The 21,335-nt window shown below is 35.5% G+C and overlaps 2 protein-coding genes across 3 annotated transcripts in view; one reads left to right on the forward strand and one right to left on the reverse strand.

Annotated features, from left to right (window-relative positions):
* The window catches only part of NF1 (neurofibromin 1), a 248,794-nt gene that overhangs the window by 158,406 nt on the left and 69,053 nt on the right, over window positions 1-21,335 (forward strand). The gene's annotated exons all lie outside the window — the stretch shown is intronic.
* OMG (oligodendrocyte myelin glycoprotein) lies at window positions 15,752-19,376 on the reverse strand. Its single transcript, XM_045525422.1, has 2 exons — window positions 18,288-19,376; window positions 15,752-17,440 (listed from the first exon to the last, which is right to left on the reverse strand). The coding sequence occupies exons 1-2, from the start codon at window positions 18,288-18,290 to the stop codon at window positions 16,112-16,114; spliced, it is 1,332 nt and encodes a 443-aa protein (XP_045381378.1). The 5' UTR covers window positions 18,291-19,376; the 3' UTR covers window positions 15,752-16,111.

A 21,335-nucleotide genomic window follows, 5' to 3' on the forward strand; every position in this document is an offset into this window, starting at 1 on the left:
TTCTGTGGATTTCCTGTTGGGGTGTATATAGTTAATAATGGTAATATTTTGGACTTCAGTAGACTATCAGTCAGTTTTTCTGTTTTTCCTTTTTTTCCATTTATTTTTTATTTGTATATATTCATGGGGTACAAGTGCAGTTTTGCTACATTAATTTATTACACTGTGGTGAAGTCAGGGCCTTCAGTGCCTACATCACTGAAGCAACACACATTGTACCCACCAAGCAACCTCGTATCATCCACTTTCCTCCCCTTCACTGCCCCCCAGTCTCCATTGTCCATCATTCCACACTCTGCTTCCATGTATATTCCATTTTTCTAATCCTGACCTTTCAAATACTAGACTTATACAGCTTTCTATTGGTGCTTCAAACACCTCAATCTCAACTTATTTAAAGTTCACAATTCAACATTTCCCCTCCCTATTCTTGGATCCAGATATATTCTTTTCATAATCTGTTTGTTAATTGCATCCTCACCTACCCAAATAACTCTCCAACCTTGGACTTCTGATTATCTTCTCTTATTAATCTTAAGCTCCTTGGGCCTCTTGATTATGATTAAGTGAAATTTAAAATTCTGAACTTTCCAGCACTCAAATGTTCCCAAACAAAAATTTGCCATTATCCAGGCCTTCAAATACCTCCCATGTTTGTGTCTTGTGCAGCCTCCCCCATCTGCCCAAAGCGCAGTGGTTCCCCCTTATCCTTCACGTTGGCCTCCTACAGTTTCAGTTACCCATAGTTAGTTGCAGTCTGAAAATATTAAATGGAAAATTCCAGAAATAAACAATAAGTTGGATGTACATGAGGAGGCCAGGAGTAGCCAATAGTACATCACGAATGCTCTGTTATTCACCTCACTTCATTTCATCACATAGAGATTGTACCATATCATATTATCACAAGAAGGGTGAGTACAGTACAATATTTTGAGGGAGAGAAATCACATTCGTATAACTTTTATTATAATGTTACAATTGTTCTGTTTTATTATTAGTTAATCTCTTACTGTGCCTAATTTATAAATTAAACTTTATCATAAGTGTGCATGTATAGGAAAAAACATAGTGTATTTAGAGTTTGATGCCATCCACAGTTTCAGGCATCCACTGGGGGTCTTAGAGTGTATCCCCTGCGGTTAAGGGGAGACTGCTATGCTTTGTTTCCTCTGTTCTTTCTCAGTTTTGCTCTGATGTCAGAACCTTTTAATGTGAACCTTCCCTAATTCTATACCTCAGAGTCAGTCATTTTAGGACTTTATACTTATCAGAATCTGTTTTTAACTATAGATGTATCCTAAATCTTTCTTTCCCCATATTCTGGCTTTCTTGTGGTCAGATACCACCTCTTATTCTTAGTATTTCTTCTGCCTTCTAGCATACCTTCTACCTTCTAGGATAGTGTCCTATTCTAGTGCTTATAAAGAATAGGACACAATAAACATTGGAATTCATTGAAATACTGCCTGTTTCTCCATGCCTGAGGACTGATATCATTAATGATGTCTAAAATAATAAGAGACACTTGGTCATTTGCAGTTTTCCTTGCATGATTAGGATAAATTTACAAAGCACAAACCTGAGTTTGTCTCATCTCTACTTTCTGGCTGCTATTTTGAGAGGATTTCTTCATTTGTACAATGTGGATCATAATGCACATTCATCCCTTATCTAAAATCTGGAATCCAAAGTCCTCTGAAAACCTTAAGTTTTGTCAAAGTTTGACACCAAAATTTATTTGGTAGAAACACCTGACCTGCATTGGTGTGAGGTTTTTTGCTATCTTTATTATATTTTTCATTTGTCCCACTTAGTGTGTATATTAATGTTTCATTGCAGAAATATTAGTGTAATTGATCTTGGGGTACTATCTCAGTTTTCACTGGAGTGTCATGTAATACATAATAAGGCTAATGTACAGTCTTAGCATCCTTGTAGTTAGATGATACCATGTAACTTAGTTCTGGCCAGTAAAATGTAGGTTCCAAAGATGCACAGCTGACCCTTGAACAGCGTGGGGGTATGGAGCACCAGCCCCCACACTGTGCAATTGAAAATGCATGTATAATTTTCAACTCTCTCAAAACTTAACTACTACTAATAGCCTACTATTAACCAGAAACCTTAACAATAATATAAGCTGTGAATGAACACATTTTGTATGCTATATGTATTATATACTATATTCTTATGATAAAGTAAGCTAGAGAAAAGAAAATGTTATTGAGAAAATAGTAAGGAAGAGAAAATATATTTACTATTCATTAAGTGGTGGTGGACCATCATAAGTTCTTTATCCTTGTTGCCTTCACATTAGTAGGCTGAGAAGGAAGAGGAAGGGTTGGTCTTGCTGTCTCAGGGTTGGCAGAGGCAGAAGAAAATCCACGTATAAGTGGACTTGCACAGTTCAAACCCATGTCGTTCAAAGGTCAGCTGTTTATCACTTCCAGGCCTGGTGTCTACCTTCTCATCAGTCCTCCATTCTTGCATGCTTCTGTCAATGCCTAACAGAAACAGAAGGTTGAGTAGAGGGGTCTCCAAGACCATAGAAGACAGTAGAACCTTTAGATGACATGGTATCAGTGAGAAATAAACTTTTGTTGTTTTAGCCAGTGATATTTTGGGGTTGTTTGTGCCAGAAGTTAGATTGTGCTAATATAACTACGTATTGGATACGTTCCCTTTGCCTCTTTGTTTCCACTCTATACTTCACCCTGCTCTATACCCTGAGAGGCTGGCCTATGTAGAGAATATCATTGGGCTCCTCTCCTCTCTGACTTTCAGCTGGCCCATGAGGAGTACAAGCAGGAGATTGGAGGGAAGAGAGAGTAAGGTTGGTGTATGTATTCTCTTGGCTCCCACACTACAGGGTCTCTGTGGGCTGGCCGCACCCTTCTTCCATGAAGGTTATGGTTTGTCTTGGGCAACCCTCTCCACACAACCTTATGTGTCTGCTTTCTACTAACTGCTCCTTCCCCCCCACTACTTTGGGTATAATATCTCACTATTTCTTGTAGTTTCTTTAAACCCTGCCTTCTCCTTTATACATAATCTCTAACATCCCAATTTGAATGTGCCTCCTCTTTCCTGCTGGATCCCTAACTGTTGTAGACAGTATGTGCACTGTATCATCTTTCTAAAATCTGAGCAGTTCTCTATTCAGAAATACATCTTGCCCCCAAGATTTCAAATAAGGGATTGTGGATCTATACCAAGTTAATAGGTTTATTGTGAGTATTAATTGTAATGTTTCTATGGCATTTATTAGAATGCCCACACGTGGTAAGCAGGTATCTGCTTTTGGTTTAAGAATAACAACTATGTTCTTCCTTGTTAATTTTTATCTGATAAATCTAAATTTTTCATATTTAGAACTGGAGTTTTTAGACTAGTTATCAATTATAAATACAGTATCTTTCTGTATATACTTGTATTACCTTGAATTGACCTACTATTTTTGAGATGTTTCCAGAACTTTGTCTGCCTTCATATATTGATTCTTCCAAAATTCTTTTAAAAATGACAAAAAGTAATTTAACTTATTAAAATCAACCTCAATGATCATAAATTTAATATATAGCAGTTTATTGAGAATTTCAAGTTAAAGTTTTAATACCTTACTCTAGAAGCAAGTAGGTCCAGTTTTCCCTTCTGTAACTTTTCTCTTTAGTCTCGTGAAAAGAATACTGGATCTTTTCTAGAGTGGCAATTGCATGTATGCCCTCTTGGCAATGGTAGCATTTTTTATTTTTTAGAAAATCCTATTAAGTCTTACACCATGTCTGTGCTCACTGTACCTATGCCTCATGTCCCTTTTAAATAGAAGTTTTAAAATTTTGAAATGAATTTGTGTATGTTTGCTTATTTCTGAAGGCAGTTCAGGTTTTCAGGATTAAAATTTTTATCATGCTACTAGTAGGTTTTTACCTATATTTAAAAGTATAAAACATTTTAGTACTATATAGCACGGAAAAGTGGCTTTTCAGTGTGGACAGTTACTTTTCAAGAAACTGTCTGGAAGCTTCCTGAGACAGCTAATATGCAAATATGCAAAAAGACAGCTGTTGTTATGGTAAACTTAATTGAGAGTACCTTTAGAATTACACATACGCATGATTCTCTTCTACAATAAAATATCAGCCTCTTCATTTTAGAAATCTAACACAGAAAAAAGAACACATTTCTCCTTAGTTGTAAAATACATGTTCTGGGGGCAAATGCCCATCTTTGATCAGGTTTGTACTATAAATCTGGTATCTAATTTTGGTTTGTTGTAATTTATTCCTATTTTTCATAACCAATGAAAAAATGATTTAAATTTAAAAAGATACTGTCCTCCTTTCTGTTTCCTCTCTTGGATAATGGTATCCATCTCCCTTGAGATTTTAATAGAAGCCTTAGCATCAGTCTTCACTTTTACTCTTACCACATCTGATTTGTCACTACGTCTATGTTGATTCCGTTTCAGAAATTTTTTTATGCTTTGTCCTCATACTGCAGACTCGGTAGTCATCAGTTGTCTAAGCTGGTGTTGGCAGGCTTTTTCTGTAAAGGACTAGATAGTATTTTAGGCTTTATAGGCCACATAAAGTATTTTTTTAATTTTCCTTTTTTTTTTTTATTTAACAACCCTTTAAAAATGTAAGAATCATTCTTAGCTTGCAAGCCATACAAAAACAGGCCGCAAGCAGCCTTTGGGCAGGATATTGCAAGTGTGCAAGATTGCTGACCTCTGGTCTAGGCTATTGCAACAACTTCCTAATTGGATTATTTGTCACCTGTATTTTACCCCATCCCCCTCCGTCCTCCACATTACTGCCAGAAGGATCTCTCTGGAATACGAATATGTCACTTGTAGGTAAAACACTTTATATGTTCCTGTTGGCTAAGTTTTCATGCTTAAGGCATTCATATATCACTTGTGGGATTTTTACCGTGTCTTCATGACCATCCATACTATTAGGTATTCAGTATTTTTATTGATTTTTGTTCTTAAAGGAAAATTTATATTTTGAGTGGAAAATCAGTATTGATTGTCATAACTAGTAAACAAAAGGTAACAGTAAAAAGAAATACGGAACTATTAAAGGCCTGTTTCTTATACCACCCAATCATATATGCATCACACTTCAAAAAACCACTGGCTTATAAAATAAACCTTTTATTCTTAGCATCGCATACAAGTCTCTTCATAATCTGTTATACTGCTTACCTTACTTGCACAATTGCTAGGCTCCAAAGCAGAAGATTAAAAGTCATTTTGGTAAGAGCTAGATGCTGGCCTTATATTCTGGAAATCTGATGATGCTACCATCATTGATGTGGTTCCAGGTAAGCCTGTGTGAGATTCTGGGCTATTCTCAGGAAAGTGTCTTCATGATACATTGCTGAGGGTATCATCAGGGCAGTTGTTGAGAAAACTCTGGGAGCTGGCAAAGCTACAAAGTCTGCCCAGAAAGCTCAGAATGCCAAATTAATATTCTGTGCATTACTATCACTATAGGGGTAGGAAAAATAGTCTTAAAACCATTTGTCTCAATTGGTCATTTAAATGTAATAGTAGAAGACTAGTTAATCACCATACTGTATAGTAATATCTGTAGAAGGATGCTCCAGACTCCATACTGTATGCCTCACTGTGTGCTTCAGCTACACTGACCATTTCACCATTGCCTTCTCTGACATGCCCGGATATCCACGCATGCTGCTGTGCTCTTGCTTAGGCTTACCATCTGCCTTAAATGCCCTTCCTCTAACATGGGACAAACTCCTACTTTGGATTTAAGACCCATCTCAATAACCTGACTCTGACACCTGTAGACAAGTTTTTTTTTTTTTTTAAACCTTCACTAAATATAATTCACATATTGTCAAATTCACCCTTTTTAAAGTGTACTATTTAGCATATTCAGAGTTGTACACTGATCACCACTATCTAATTTTAAACATTTTCATCACCTCAAAAAGAAGCCTCATAGCCATTAGCAGTCACTCCTCTTTCTTCCGCCTCCCCCACCAGCCCCTGGCAACCACTAAACTACTTTTCATCTGTATGAATTTGCACACTCTAAATGTTTCATATAAATGGAATGACACAATATGTGCTCTTTTGTGACTGGCTTCTTTTACTTTACATAATGTTTTCTAGGTTCGTCCACGTTGTAGCATGTGTCAGAACTTCATTCCTTTTTATGGCTAAATAATATTATATGGATATTATACATATAAGTTTTTGTGTGGTCATATATATTCAATTTTTTTAGATATATATCTAGAAGTGGAATTGCTGGGTCATATAGTAACTAAATCTTTAACCTTTGAGGAACTGCCAAACTATTTTCCAAAGCAGCTGCATCATTTTACATTCCTACCAGCAGTGTATAAAAAAGTTCTAATTTCTCCACATACTTGGCATCGTCTGCCTTTCTAGACAAATTTTGATTAATCCCTCCTCTATTAAGCCATAGCAAATTCTATTACTATTTAACAGTGACCATGTTAGAATATAATTTTTCTGTTCACACAGTGGACTTTTAGTTCCTAGGTCTTACATATCTTTATCTGAATATACAGAGAATCTATCAGAGTATGTGGCATTTCATAGAACACTTAATAAGTGAATCTAGGCCTTAATTAGTATATATATGTAACATTCAATGATAGTATTAAAACTAAGTACCAGTTATAATTATAGACACACAACTGTAGCTTGAAGGAAGAAGACTTGATTTAATACTAGTGATTAGAATTAAAGTTCAGAATTGAGCCAAAAGATTTCTTGGATGGTTTTGTTTTCTGTGCTACTTGGTTTATAGAAGTAAAGTGGGCTTGGGTGTTAGTGAAACAAGGCTTTGCTTAACTCAACAAAGATGATTTAGTGATTGATAAATGCTGAATAATATAGTGGTTATGACTTGATATATACAGAAAAAGACAGTAACTATAGTTCATTTATTGCTCTGTAAAAGCTGTTTTTCAGTCAACTGTAGTTTACTTCTTTTAGTTTGAGTGTGTAACCCTTGAAAGGAAATAATCCTGAGATGTACTTAAGAAGTTTGATTATATAAAACAATATGTAAATACATTCAAATGAATGTTATTCCCTTCTGAAGAGTCACTGTTAGAGGTGATGTGCTTACTTCAAACTGTATTGCCCTTTTTTTTTTTTTTTTGAAATAGAGTCTCACTCAGTTGCCCAGGCTAGAGTGCTGTGGCGTCAGCCTAGCTCACAGCAACCTCAAACTCCTGGGCTCAAGCAATCCTCCTGCCTCAGCCTCCCAAGTAGCTGGGACTACAGGCATGCACCACCATGCCCGGCTAATTTTTTCTATATACATTTTTAGTTGTCCATATAATTTGTTTCTATTGTTAGTAGAGATGGGATCTCGCTCTTGCTCAGGCTAGTCTCAAACTCCTGAGCTCAAACGATCCGCCCGCCTTGGCCTCTCAGAGTGCTAGGATTACAGGCGTGAGCCACCACACCTGGCCTCATGTTGCCTTTGATCACAACATTTTAGGGAATTTTTTGGAAGTACTGTCAAAGTCTGAAGCACATTCTTTTAGGCTGGTAGGAAAATCTTCACACTTGAATTTTTTTTTAATAAATAAGAAAATCAAATTTAGTAATACCGCTTTTTGTTTAAAATGAAGTTTTTCTTATGTAAATTATAAACTAGCTCTTAGTGGTATTTGAAAGGAAGGGCCCCAAAGATATTTTCAGAAATGACAGTATCATTGGAATAAAAGTATAGTGACACAACATGACTGCCTTGAAGAAATATACAGAAATTTATGTGTATCATGTGACATTTATATCTGAATTTAGTCAACTCATAGTTAATATATGAAAATGTTTTACTAGTTTCAGGTGACTCCTTGATCCTTTAATTAATTTTAATATGTTTTAAAGAGACTTTAGTTTTTACAATGTGTCTCTAGCTCTATTTAATGACCCACAGCTTTCATGTAGCATTTAGTCAGGCAAAGAGACTTAAAATATTTTATCCAAGTATATTTTGGATACAGGCAAGATTTCATGTCATCATTGTAGAAAAGCCATACTGTGAGGATTTCTGTTTCTATAAATAGATGAAATTATTTTTAGGCAGTTATTTACTTTCTTTGATTATTTGTCATTGTATGAGGAAATACAGCTGAGTGTTTAATGTCTAAGTAATAGAATTGGTAAATGGACATGGCTGTATGCCAGTTACTCTTACACTACATGATATCTCAGATGTGATAGTGGTCGCTGAGGCTTTGGATAGCAAATGAGGGCTTTCCCAGTGGTTATTGTGGTGTATGGCATCGTTGTCTTCCCTTAGTGATGTTTTATTTTTTTCTTTCTCAATGAAAAGCTGTTAGATCTTAGTTTATTTTCTATTGAGGCAAGCATTTGAATTCCCTCAGCCTTCCAGCAGTGTTTAGTTTGTTTGAACTGTGACTATGGGCAACAAAATAACACAAAGTGGAAAAATACATTTCCTGGTATGAGTGTTTCATCAGATCTGTTGATCCTTGGCCCTATGATATCCATGTGAAATATCCAGATATCTAATTTTTTGCTGCTAAATTATTTTTCCCATGGGATAAATAAATAACAAACCTGGTAAACTAATTATTTGAAGCATAACTGAAGAGGGCAGATACATGGGGAATTATGTACCATTACAGGTTCAGTCGTTTCCATTTCTAATCTTATAAATTACACAAGAATCTCATATAAGGAACAGTAACATTCATTACAATGTTTATGTAACACCTACAAAGTGCTTTAATATACGTGATTTAATCCATTCCTTAAAACACCCTTGTGGAATACACATTCTTAACTATGTATATATGTATATATATATATTTTTTTTTTTTACCAGAGGACACAATCACTTGCCAAAAATGACAACATATACCATAGGTGACAAAATTTTGTCATGCTCTTTCTATTAAACCACGGTATGCTTTAAACTTAGAATTATTTTGATCAGACAAGAGCCAACCAGTTTTGTTGTTTTTTGTTGTTTGTGTGTGTCCGTGTTTAATTTCTGTGCTTTGATCTCATCAGTGACTTCCAGCAAATTCAGAATCTCAGGCCAAGGTTTCCAGACAAGGATAAATGAGTGTATTGAGCATATATCTGACCTGGTTGTTAAATATGTTTAACAGACTTAGGTCTGTTAAACAAAAATGGCATTTCTTAAAAGTTGAGCTTCCTAAAGACCTCACTTTGCACCACAGTTTTCAAAGTGTGAAACAAACTAATCTGCTTAACACATTATTAACACGTTTAGGTGACATATCTTTCTACTTCCTCCACCGACTTCCACTGAGCAATTTACTATACTGAATTGTTCACAGGTATCAGAATTAACCTTTCTGTAGAATTGTTCCAAAGGTAACTCCACACTGCCCAGAACTAGTTTCTTATGTGACAAGTAGTAACCTAGCCAAATCCTCCTTCATTCTTCACTTTTCTTTCTCAGGACTTTGAAACTGTAACTTTGAACTAAATGGAAGAAACCTAGACTCTTAAACTTGGAGGTTTAACTTGGTCATCTTAAGTTGGTAATTGTTAGCCCACTAGTCACATCTTTTATCTGTGTTAATTCATTCTTATATTTATAAATTCAGATAAAGATGGTCAAAAAAAAAAAAACTTCTAGAAGCATTCTGAAATCAAAAGGATGATTAGGGTTTTCCAGGTCCAGAAGAGGGAGAGAAGTGTAGCAAAGGAAAACTTTAAGATGATATTGCAAAGGGAAGCTAAGACCTGGTCACACAGTAAGCCATATTAGGAATTTAGATTTTATTCTGAGATACGCAAAATTATTGAAGGGTCTGTTAATTGTGTCCTTTTTTTTTTTTTTTTTTTTTTAAAGGAGAGAAAAGGGCTTCTTTGGTTAGATTTATTGAGGGAACAATCCTGCCATTGACCATGTAGAGCTAAAGTTAATACAATGTATACATGCTTCTAAGAATTTCAGTTGTGATTCTCTATCTCTGATCTTTACCTTCATGATACTCTCTAATTTTCTTGATCATAGTTCATCTTGTATCTTCTCATTTCTTGTTTTCTTAGTCAACTTAGATGCCTTGGACAGACATTTCAGTAGTTCTTTTCTTAGATCTCTTGTATTTTTCAAGAGCAGTATTAGCATTTTGGCATATTTCTTTTTGTTATTTTTATACATAGTTCTATGGGATATGCTTATATCCTATAATTTTTGCTTATCTTTCTAATATTTGCATTTCCACATTTTAAAATTTTTAAAAAATTCTTAAGTATTTTTATTGGCCACATAACATTCTGGTCAGCAGGTCATCATTTACTTAATTTGCTACTGGTGGATATTCAGCATTGTTTTCATTTTTCTTGCTGTTAGAAAGAATACTATGATTTACTTAGAATTTACTGAGTTAAAGGTTAAAATATTTTAGGTTTTTTATTTTATTGCCAAATTGTTGTCCAAAAGAGTTGTACCAATATGTGAATGTGGCCATTTCATTATGCCTTCCCCACCATTGGTTTTTATTACTTTTTTAAAAAGTCGTTTGCTGTCTTAATAATGAGAAATGATATCACAGTTTTATTGCATTTCTCAACTATGTGGTTGGCCATATTCCCATATATTTATTAATCACCATGCTTCATATCTTGTAAGTGTTCTGTTTGTATCCTTTCCCATTTATTTGCTGGGAATCTTAGTATTTTTTCTTACTTTTTGAGCTCTTGATTAACAATCTCCTTTATGGTATTTTTTTTTTATTTCAGCATATTATGGGGGTAAATTCTATTTAAATATTTTTATCAGGCTTGTTTTAGCATAAAGAAATTGGAGGTTTTGTAGAGACAAATGTATTGATTTCTTTGTGATTTTTTTTCCTTTTTGTAATTAATAACAAATAGCCTTCCACCTGGAGATTTATAATTATTTTTAAATTCTTCTGCTGGTTTTATGACTTCCTCACTAACGTTATATTTTTAGATTCACTATGTTGGTGTATCACATGAAGTGAGTGTTAAATTGGACTGTTTTCTAAACTTCCCAGCATTGTTTATTAAATCTTTCCCCTTTCTCTCTGATTTCTGATTTTTCCTTCTAAAGTTAACAATGATTAAAAACTTGCTATGTGCTAGGCACTGTTCTGAACATTATATTTATTATCTCATTTTCTTCTCTTAACCCTGTTAGGAAAAGGAGACACAGAGAGCTAATTTGCTGAAGTTACACAGCTAATAAGTAAAGCTTAGTCATATATTGAGTTATTGTGTGTATTATGCTCTAATTGTGCTATCAAATCTATATTGTGGTTGTCTTCTTTTCTATTTTTATGCCACTGTCATTCTGTCTTAATTAGTATAGCTGCTATACGTTTCCCTCTCTTTAAGAAAGGCTAAAATAACTCTACTATTTCTTCCTTTTTCTCTTCTTGCCTGTTTATTTTTCCAGATGAACTTAAGTATTTTATGTCATGTTCCAAAAAGTTTCTTATTGGAATGTTTGTCAGAATTGGCTTAATACACAAATTATACTGGAAATAATTGCAACTTTACAATATCCTGTCAAAGTGTGTCTTGTACTTAGCCTTGGGTATGTTCCAGGTGCTAAATAAATATTTGTTGAGTGAAAGAGTGAATGAATGGAGAGACCTTAGTTTATTATCTCCATCAAGCCTTGTCTTTTTTTGAGACAGCGTCTCACTCTGTAGCCCAGACTTGAGTGCTGTGGCATGATCATAGCTCACTGTAACCTCAAACTCCCAGGCCTCAACCTATCTGTTCTGTCTCAGCCTCCCAAGTAGCTAGGACTACAGGTGTGTGCCACTACGCCTAATTTTTTTTATTTTTTGTAGAGACAGGGTCTCACTGTGTTGCCCAGTCTGGTCTCGAACTCCTGGCCTCAGGTGATCATCCCACCTCAACCTCCCAAAGCATTGTGATGACAAGTTTGAGCCACTGTGCCCAGCCTCCATCAAGTCTTAGTTTATACTTCTCATTAGTGTTTTTCAGCTTTTCCTCATTTGATCCTGCATATTTCATATGTGTGTTATTTCTTGGCATTGTATATTTTTAACATAATTTTCTAATTATTTATTGCCAGCATGTGAGGAAAGCACTGATGTTCCATATTTATTTTGTTGTTATTTTTTGTTTGAGATAGAGTCTCGCTCTGTTGCCCGGGCTAGAGTGCCGTGGCGTCAGCCTAGCTCACAGCAACCTCAAACTCCTGGGCTCAAGCAATCCTGCTGCCTCAGCCTCCCGAGTAGCTGGGACTACAGGTGTGCGCCACCATGCACAGCTAATTTTTTTTCTATATAGTTTTAGTTGTCCAGCTAATTTCTTTCTATTTTTAGTAGAGACAGGATCTCGCTCTGCTCAGGCTGGTTTCGAACTCGAGTTCAAACAATCCTCCCACCTCGGCCTCCCAGAGTGCTAGGATATAGGCGTGAGCCACCGCACCCAGCCTTGTTGTTAGTTATTTAAAGTTATATTTCTGAAGGTTTCCCTAAGGAATCCTTTGGATGGACATTTAGTTTCTTATTTTCCTATAATTTCTGTTATTTCTGGGATTGTTTTCTGTAATTTCCCAAATGTTGAAAGTAGTGGACACCTTGTTTTGTTTGTGATTTTAATGGAAATATAAGTTACTTTTTTTTTTTTTTTTTTTTTTTGAGACAGAGTCTCGCTCTGTTGCCCCAGGTAGAGTGCCGTGGCCTCAGCCTAGCTCACTGCAACCTCAAACTCCTGGGGTCAAGTGATCATCCTGCCTCAGCCTCCCTAGTAGCTGGCACTACAGGCATGACACCTGACTAGTTTTAGTAGAGACAGGTGTCTACTCTTGCTCAGGCTGGTCTCGAACTCCTGAGTTCAGTCTTCCCACCTCGGCCTCCCAAAGTGCTAATAAGATTATAGACATGAGCCACCCGTGACCCGTGCCTGGCCTAAATAAGTTACTTTTCACCAGCATGATGTTGGGTGGTAGTTTGCAGTGCATGGTATCATTCTTTATCTAGTTCTTGAAATATATCTTATAAGGAATAATTTTATAAAGGATTTTAGGTTGACTCTTGTCTGATATTTTTGGTGTCAGTTAAAGGATTTGCTATTGTTTCATAGCATTGTTATGGAAGATTACTGAATACCACGTATTTGGAATCTTTTAAGTTAGCTATAGAAGGCACCTTATTCTGCTGTGGTAAATAAATGTTTCTCTGACTTTCTTCTGGGTCCCTATTTCACTAATATCTAAAGCTGAATTCTAGAGGGAGGAAGAGTGGAGACTGAAACAAACACATCCTTGCATTCCCTTACTCTTAGGGTGTAGAACTTGAGTGTTTCTGTATATGGGAATATCTCACAGCATTGGGCTTGGACCTACAGATATAATAATAATCCTCACAACAACAGCAGCAACATTACTGCATTTAGGAATGTGAGTGGGCCAAGACACTGTGAAGGCTTTATGTGCATTATGTTTAATCCTCAGAAAAAACCACTTTATATCCTGATAGCCCATTTTATAGATGAGGAAACTGTGACTTAAAGTAGTACAATGACTTGTCTAGGGTTGCACAGCTGAGAATTGACAGAGACAAGTTACTTATAAAATAGAACCAAGCCTTAGGGATGGCTGGATAGACAGAGATAGATATAGAGATACGTATGTGTGTATATATAAGTATATACACACATTATGCAAATATTAAATATTTAAGTTTGAGAAACAGATGCTGAGGACTAATGCATTTTGACATGTTTATGGATCCCAGTAATACAGTAGTACTTGTCTTAATGGCAAATATTAAGTCCTCTTCCATTAATAATAATAATACAATTTCCTTAGAAGGAAGTGCTATCTAATTATATTTGTCCCTCAGTATATGCAGAGGATTGGTTCCAGAACCCTCATGTATACCAAAATTCGTAGCATACTCAAATCCCACAGTTGGCCTTGTGTTTTCACAACCCACAAATGCTATATCTTCACTCCATGTTTGACTGAAAAGAAATCCGTTTATAAGTAGATTCATACAGTTCAAACCCATGTTGTTCAAGGGTTAACTGTACTTTAAAGCTAGATAGTATTTCTTTCTAAGGACTTACAGTCTGATTAGTTGACATATAGTACTTTTAAATTTGCCAAGTTTTTTCCTCTGCATTTTACAGGCACGTCTGTAGGATTGACATAATCCCTAGGTGCTCCTAATACTGTAGTCCGTTATTACACTCTCTTGCCACTTTTCCACATGGGAATTCTAAGACAGCACTGAATTCTTGGCACCCTCAGAATGAAAGACAGTTAACTCTAAGAAACCTGCTTTCTCTGGAACTCAGTATATGTTTTTTTAAACAAGACACAAGCGTGTGGAAGAGTAGGGATTGTCTAAGCAGTTCGCCTCTATCATGGATGGTGAGGGTATTAGGTCAGTGTTTGGAAAGAAGTAGGGACAGCTTGCCTATTTAGAGAGGTAATGAATTTTAAAATCATTTAGGAGACTTTTTCAAATAACCTTGTTTCTTCATGGTGTGAGATTCCCTGACATAGTGAGCCATTCAGGTTTGCCAAGGGGAAAAATGTTCAAGAGCCACTGTACTAGACAGCATAAGACAGGAATTGTATTATTGAAGCACTATTTAATAGTAATTTTTCCATAAGCAAGGGCCTTAAAAAGAAAAAAAGTACATATTAGAATGTTGATACCTCTCTCTCTCTCTCTCTCTCTCTTTCTGAATAGAAATGTTCCTAAACTAGAAATGAAAGCTATCTGAATTTTAAAAATTTTTTAGGAAGGAGCACGTATGTACTTTTTTCCCCAACTCCAAGAATCCTTGAAATTAGATTCTTCCTTATTTCTCACAAATTAAATGCCTCAGTTGTGTCTCATTCATCTCAATTATGCAGTCTTCCATTTTAATCTATCTTTGTTTCAGGGTATCTTTTGCTGACTCTTGGCTATTGTGTTTGTCACTGATTTATAAGATGGCTTACTTTTATATTTGTAGTTAGAGTCCCAGTGCAGTTTGATCTGGAGTGTCAAGATTGTCCCTTGCTCAACCCTAGTCCTCAGTCTGCTTTATTGGGTTCATCACTTGGTTGTAGCACCAAATGAATCCCAACTCTTTTACCCTTTAACTTTTCCTCCCCCCAGCCTCCCATACTGCCCCAGTTTGTTAGACCCCATGATGTTAGCCTTAAACTAATCTTATTTTCAATTTATATAAATCAGATTCTAATTTCTTATGTATAAAAGGTAATTTCCTTCTCCATGTGGTAGAATTTTAATTTTGTTAATATTTAAATTTTCCATTAATGTTCTGTTAAATATGCACTAAAAATGCTTCTTTATCTGACTTTAAAACTTTTCATTATATTGTTTTTAATACTTTTCTTAAATGCAAAAACAAAGCTATTAAACTTTCCTTATTAAAATGCTAAGCTTAATGTCTTCTAGCTTTTTGAAGAGCTTTTGTTCATTATATAATCTGTAAAGTAGCCAAGAGTTCCTCAGAAGCAGGACATCATTTAGATTTAAAACAATTATGGCTTGTGTATAAAATAATAATGTGGCATAAGCATTCATGGGATGGCAGCCATGACTTGACTTTAGTGGCAAAAATCCTTGGATACCGCCAACATTTTATTCTCCTTAAAGACTTTACCAAGGTACCCTAGAACAAAAATGGTTAGGTCATTTTGATTCTGTTAGATAGATAAAGTTGGTATGACTAGAAAGCCAAATGACACAGTTATGAGCATAGACCTTTTATTTTTTTCCCACATTTGACAGTGTAAACATACATAAAATACATATTAAAGTTTAGATGCTTTATATTTTGTGCAATAAATTGAAGCCTTAAAAAGAAAACATTTCATTAAAAAAAAGAAACTCATTAGTTTTATTTAATTAAGACAGTAAAATAGCAGCAAGTACCAAGACATTGTGCACTTCTTTTATTTAATACAAGTTACTTCTTTTACATCAGTCAGAAATGTAAGACTGGCTTTCTTGAATACTTAATATAGCTTGAATCACTGGTTAGATAGGGGCATATTTTCCCAACTGTACATCGGAGAGGAGTGCTTTCATTAGTTTCAGAAAATACAGACCCTCAGACAGCCAGCATGGCCATAACATTGAGCATTAAGAGAAATGAAGCATTGACTTTCCAAGCACTTGCCACAGAAGGTAAACGAGTCTTTACATTTGTGGTTGTCTCTTCCCTCCGTAAGTTAAGGGTTGTGCTTTGTTGAGGCATTTCAGAGAAATTATTTGGCATGCCACTAGTGATACTTAGGGTCATGGGTGTTGGGGATGATTTTGTTGAGCTAGTGAGGCTTGTGTTTGTAACCATTCCATCTTGGAGATGAATAGTTAGAGTTGCAGCTGCTGCTTCATGTGTTTTGATGGTTTCTGTGGATGTATCTTCTGGATAGGGCACAAAAGCCTTATCAGTGCTAGTAAAGGTGGTGTCTTTGCTTAGAGTGGCACCAAACGTTGTTTCCCTTGTTCGATATTGTTTGGGTATTTTGGTCACTTTGGGTTGAGTTACCATGCTCAGAGAATTAATAGTGTCCACTGTCTGCATCCCACTTACAGTGAATACGCTTGAGGTAAATCCAGAAGGTGTGGGATATATGGTATGTTCCTTTAAAGATGATATTTGGTTAGAACAGGGAGTCCCTACCACATGGGCTTTTGTTTCCATCATCCACTTCAATAGGTAAGTAATGTTTTGTTTGTGGTCACATGACCACCTGTTATTGTAAAGAGTTATCTCTTGCAACTGAAAGAGTTGATCAAAAGATTGATCTGGAATGAATGTGAACTTATTGTTGTGCAGGTAAAGGTGTGTGAGATTTGTGAGGTTTATTAATGTTCCTGGAAGGATTTGTGTCAAGGAATTATGAGACAGGTCTACAATAAGTAGTTTGGAGGGCATGTTGGTTGGAACTGTCCAAAGTTTGTTACTACTGAGGTTGAGAACCTCGAGACTTCTTAGTGTATTTTTAATGAGGACAACCTTTTCCAGCATATTCTTAGAAACATCCAGATATTTAAGGTTCCATTGATAAGCAGTATCAGATTTGTCAAGAAGTTTAATGTTGTTGTTAGCAGCAGACATGTTCCAGAGAGACCGAGGTAACTGAGCAGGCAAGCTTTCAAGCCTGTTGTTTGAAATATCCAGGGTCCTCAGATTGGTATATTGGGTTAACTGGTTATGCAGATCAGTAAAGTGGTTATAAGACAGGTTTAAGTGTATAATATTCTCTTGCAGTCCAGATGGCAATGTAGTCAAGTTTTTGCCTGAACAGTCCACATGCCTGTGCCTCTCTGTACATATACATTGGAGAGGACAAATGCACAAAATACCAGGTGTGAGAAACAGAAGGATGAACAGGCAGGGAGACATTTTCAATGTCTGATATTCCATCAAAGCCTGGAAACAAACAGATACACCCCTTTTTTAATATGCAAATACAATTTAGGCATCTGCATGGTTCAGTTAGCATTAGGCAAAATTTTCAATAAACCTCGTTGTTGTTGAGTCCTTTTATAATTGTTCCAGTGATTAAACTAACAAAGCTCCCCTTCATTTATAGTCCAAATGCTTAATCCTTCAATTGGGGCTATGTGGTAGAGAGAGACTCTCTCTCTCCCTACTCTCTTCTGCATTTTCTCTTTTATTCTCCCCCCCCCTTTTTTTTTTTTTACCATATTCTTTCTTAAGCATCTTCCCAGAGCCTTAATATGATAAAATGTCATTCTCTGCAAATAGAGAGTTATAGTCTTAAGCTATTACTATTTTTGATAATATGCTTTCTTACTCAGATAGGAAAAAATGGCTGTCGTGTCTTTTTCTTTAATCTCTGCAGTAATATAATAGTCAATGTGTGTCTGTGTGTGTGTAGGATAAGATTTTATTTAGATATTAAAACAATTCTTTGAAATTCATCTTTTCTTTTTAGGATAAATACATCCTTGTAAAACATTTTAAGGCACTTGAAAAATCCAGACAAACACCATACCTTTTAAACCTCACGTTTTATAAAATTATTTTTACTGTATATTTCAGTGCCAGTTCTAAAGAAAAACAAAGTATTATTTACAAAGTGAATGAATATTTAAAAGAAATCCCTGAACTGACACTGCAGCAAATTTCTGGTGCATGCACTTGCAATTGAATATATATTCAATCCTAACGTTGACTTCTTCTTAAAAAAAAAAAAAAAAAAAAGGAAAAAAATTCTGAAGTCGGTCTTTTACTGATTTAAATAGCAACTTACCATAGTGTCGTCTTCAACATCAGCATCTCATTTTCTCCGGGAAACTTAAAGCTTAAAGGTCGTCTTGTTCTGGAGAGTCGGAACCGTTTCTGGCTGTGGACTGTGCTTGCCTGCTCAGCTGCATTGTGTTGCTGTGAGCTGAAGCTCTGCAACCACCTGATCAGTACCACATAGGAGGACTGCAGAGCTGTCATTGGTGCTGACTCAAATTTATGGCAAGAGGTGCACACACAACAAAATGGACAATTTTTTTTTTTTAATTTACGGCATTAAGCATACCTATATATCTCAGATTTGCTATAGGATGGAATACCTCATGCACACAGTACTGGCCCTTACTTTCTATGTATTTGTCTGAGCTTGGGTTCCACATTTTAACATTTGCCTCATTAATAATCTGTGATTCTTTTTATTGCCTCTGCTCTTCATTCTTTTTACATGTTGAAAAATGTTGAAAATGAATTTGTCCTTTCTAATGGGTGGTTTTCTATTTCAATTATTTTTAACTCCTGTTTTTTTATGTTCTTTTCTAAAATGATACAATTGTCCTGTCACTTTTTAAAATCTAATACAATATGTTTGATTTTGATGTCCTCCCCCAACATGGTGATTATTATGTTTAATTAGCTTTTCAAATTTATTAACCACTTAATGTTTCATCTTCCCATTTAGGAGGAACAGAAGTACTCAAATATGATTATTTTCTCTTTATTTTTCTTATACAAAGGATCATTTGATCCAAGGCTACACACAAGTTAGCTTACATTTTAAAATGAGCATCTTATACTTTTATTTACAGTCCTTATGGTAAAATAAACATTTTATTTTATGTATTTGGGGTTAAAGTGTTTTTTTCCTTATGAAACTTACTTTAGCTGGTAAGTGGATATGAGTGCTGTTTTTTCCAGAGGCATTTTTGTTGCTATGTAAATGACCATTTATTTGATTTCATGTTTTAAAAATAACAGTATCAATTTTTGGTGATTTCTTCAGAGTATTTCACATTGCATCTTTGTGAGAAAGCAACTTATATTAATAGTTTTAAAATTACATGAAATAATATAAAAGGGAAAACTTTGGTCATGAGTTTTATAAAATGAAATCAGATTTATAGTAGCTACCATTCCACTCTCCAGTGGACTGATTGTTTAAATAATCTGTTAAAACTCAAATCTAATTTTCAGAATGGCCAGTTTACCTTAAAAAAAAAAAAGCAAGTAAGAGCCAGGTGTAGTGGCACATGCCTGTGGTCCCAGCTACTTGGGAGGCTGAGGCAGGAGGATTGCTTGAGCCCAGGAGTTTGAGGCTATAATGAGTAGCATCTGCACTCCAGCCTGGGTGACTCTGTCTCTTAAAAAAAAAAATACGAGCAAAGCAAGTAAAGTTATGGCATTTTCATTACCAAATTGTCACCATTTAAAAATCAGCAGTTATTAGCACATTACATGTAAGGTAAATCCTTTTATGCCATGTTACTAAATCTTTTGTTTTTCTCTAAAATTGCATTTACCATTATTTGGATTATACCCTAAATAGAATTTATTATATTCAAATTTGAAGTTTGTTTTCTTAGAAAAGAAAGTATAGAAGTCACTTTTTGTATAAAGCTAGTGTTCCTCGAAAAGTATCTGCATTTTAAGTCTGCAACATTAGAAATTTATTATTGATTAGTTGCTTTATTGCCACTTTACTTTGAGGGTTCAGTTGGACTCTTAATAAGATTCTTTCTATGGATTTCAGAAACCAGTCATTAATCATAGTGCTTAAAAGTAATGTGTTAAAAATACTGCATTCAGCAATATTGTTGTGGAAATAGAGAATGGTTACATTGACATTTAGAGTTCTATTTCAGCTTGTGTATACACTGTTACACTTGAAGAGATGTGACTGAGGGTCAATTACCAAACGCTTAAATCTCTCCTTTTAATTTTTGAAATCCTTCTTACATCAGTATGGACGTAGAATTATTAATTTTTTTTTTTTTTTTTTTTTTTTGAGACAGAGTCTCGCTCTGTTGCCCAGACTAGAGTGAGTGCCATGGCGTCAGCCTAGCTCATAGCAACATCAAACTCCTGGGCTTAATCGATCCTACCGCCTCAGCCTCCCGAGTAGCTGGGACTACAGGCATGCGCTGCCATGCCCGGCTAATTTTTTCTATATATATATATTTTTTAGTTGGCTAGATAATTTCTTTCTATTTTTAGTAGAGACGGGGGGTCTCACTCTTGCTCAGGCTGGTCTCGAACTCCCAACCTCGAGCGATCCACCTGCCTCGGCCTCCCAGAGTGCTAGGATTACAGGCATGAGCCACCACGCCCAGCCGAGTTATTAATTTTCCTTACACTTACCGGTGCTTTTTGTTTGAAAGAAAGGACATGTTATTTCAGTAACTGATAGATTCAAATGAGTTTGGGTTTAGGCTGTATCAAGTTTAGATTCTGTTGCATATTATAGAAAATTCTAATACAATAGTAGTGGCAGTGTTTCTCATTTCAAGTTTGGGGACATACTAAGTTACTTCATATTATTCAGACATTCTTGTAAAATTCTCAAAAAGAAAAAGGGGAGCGGGGTGTGGTGGTGCATGTGCTTGTAGTCCCAGCTATTTAGGAGGCTGAGGCAGAAGGATTGCTTGAGCCCAGGAGTTTGAGGCTGCAGTGAACTATGACTGTGCCACTGCACTCCAGCCTGGGCAACAGAACAAAACCCTGTCTCTAAAAAAAAAAAAGGGGAGGAGGGATCATTTCAATATATTTGAAGTGTAACAATCTGTTCTTAGCTTACGCTTTTAGAAATTCTCATGACATAAAATAATAATATTTAACTGTTACCCAAAAAACGAATAATTTTTTAGAGACTTAAGTGTTTGTTACAACTTATTCAGATTAGCTCTTTAAGCAACTTTTATATTCTAGATTAAACAGTAAATTAATTTATATATTCTTTTGTGTCCTAGGATATATTACCCCCAACATTATGAAAAGCATAACAAACCACCTGCCAGGGAATGGTTATCCCATGTTAATCAATAGTTCCAGTTTGCCCTTA

This window comes from Lemur catta, chromosome 15 (assembly GCF_020740605.2).
Source record: "Lemur catta isolate mLemCat1 chromosome 15, mLemCat1.pri, whole genome shotgun sequence".
Lineage (NCBI taxonomy): Eukaryota > Metazoa > Chordata > Mammalia > Primates > Lemuridae > Lemur > Lemur catta.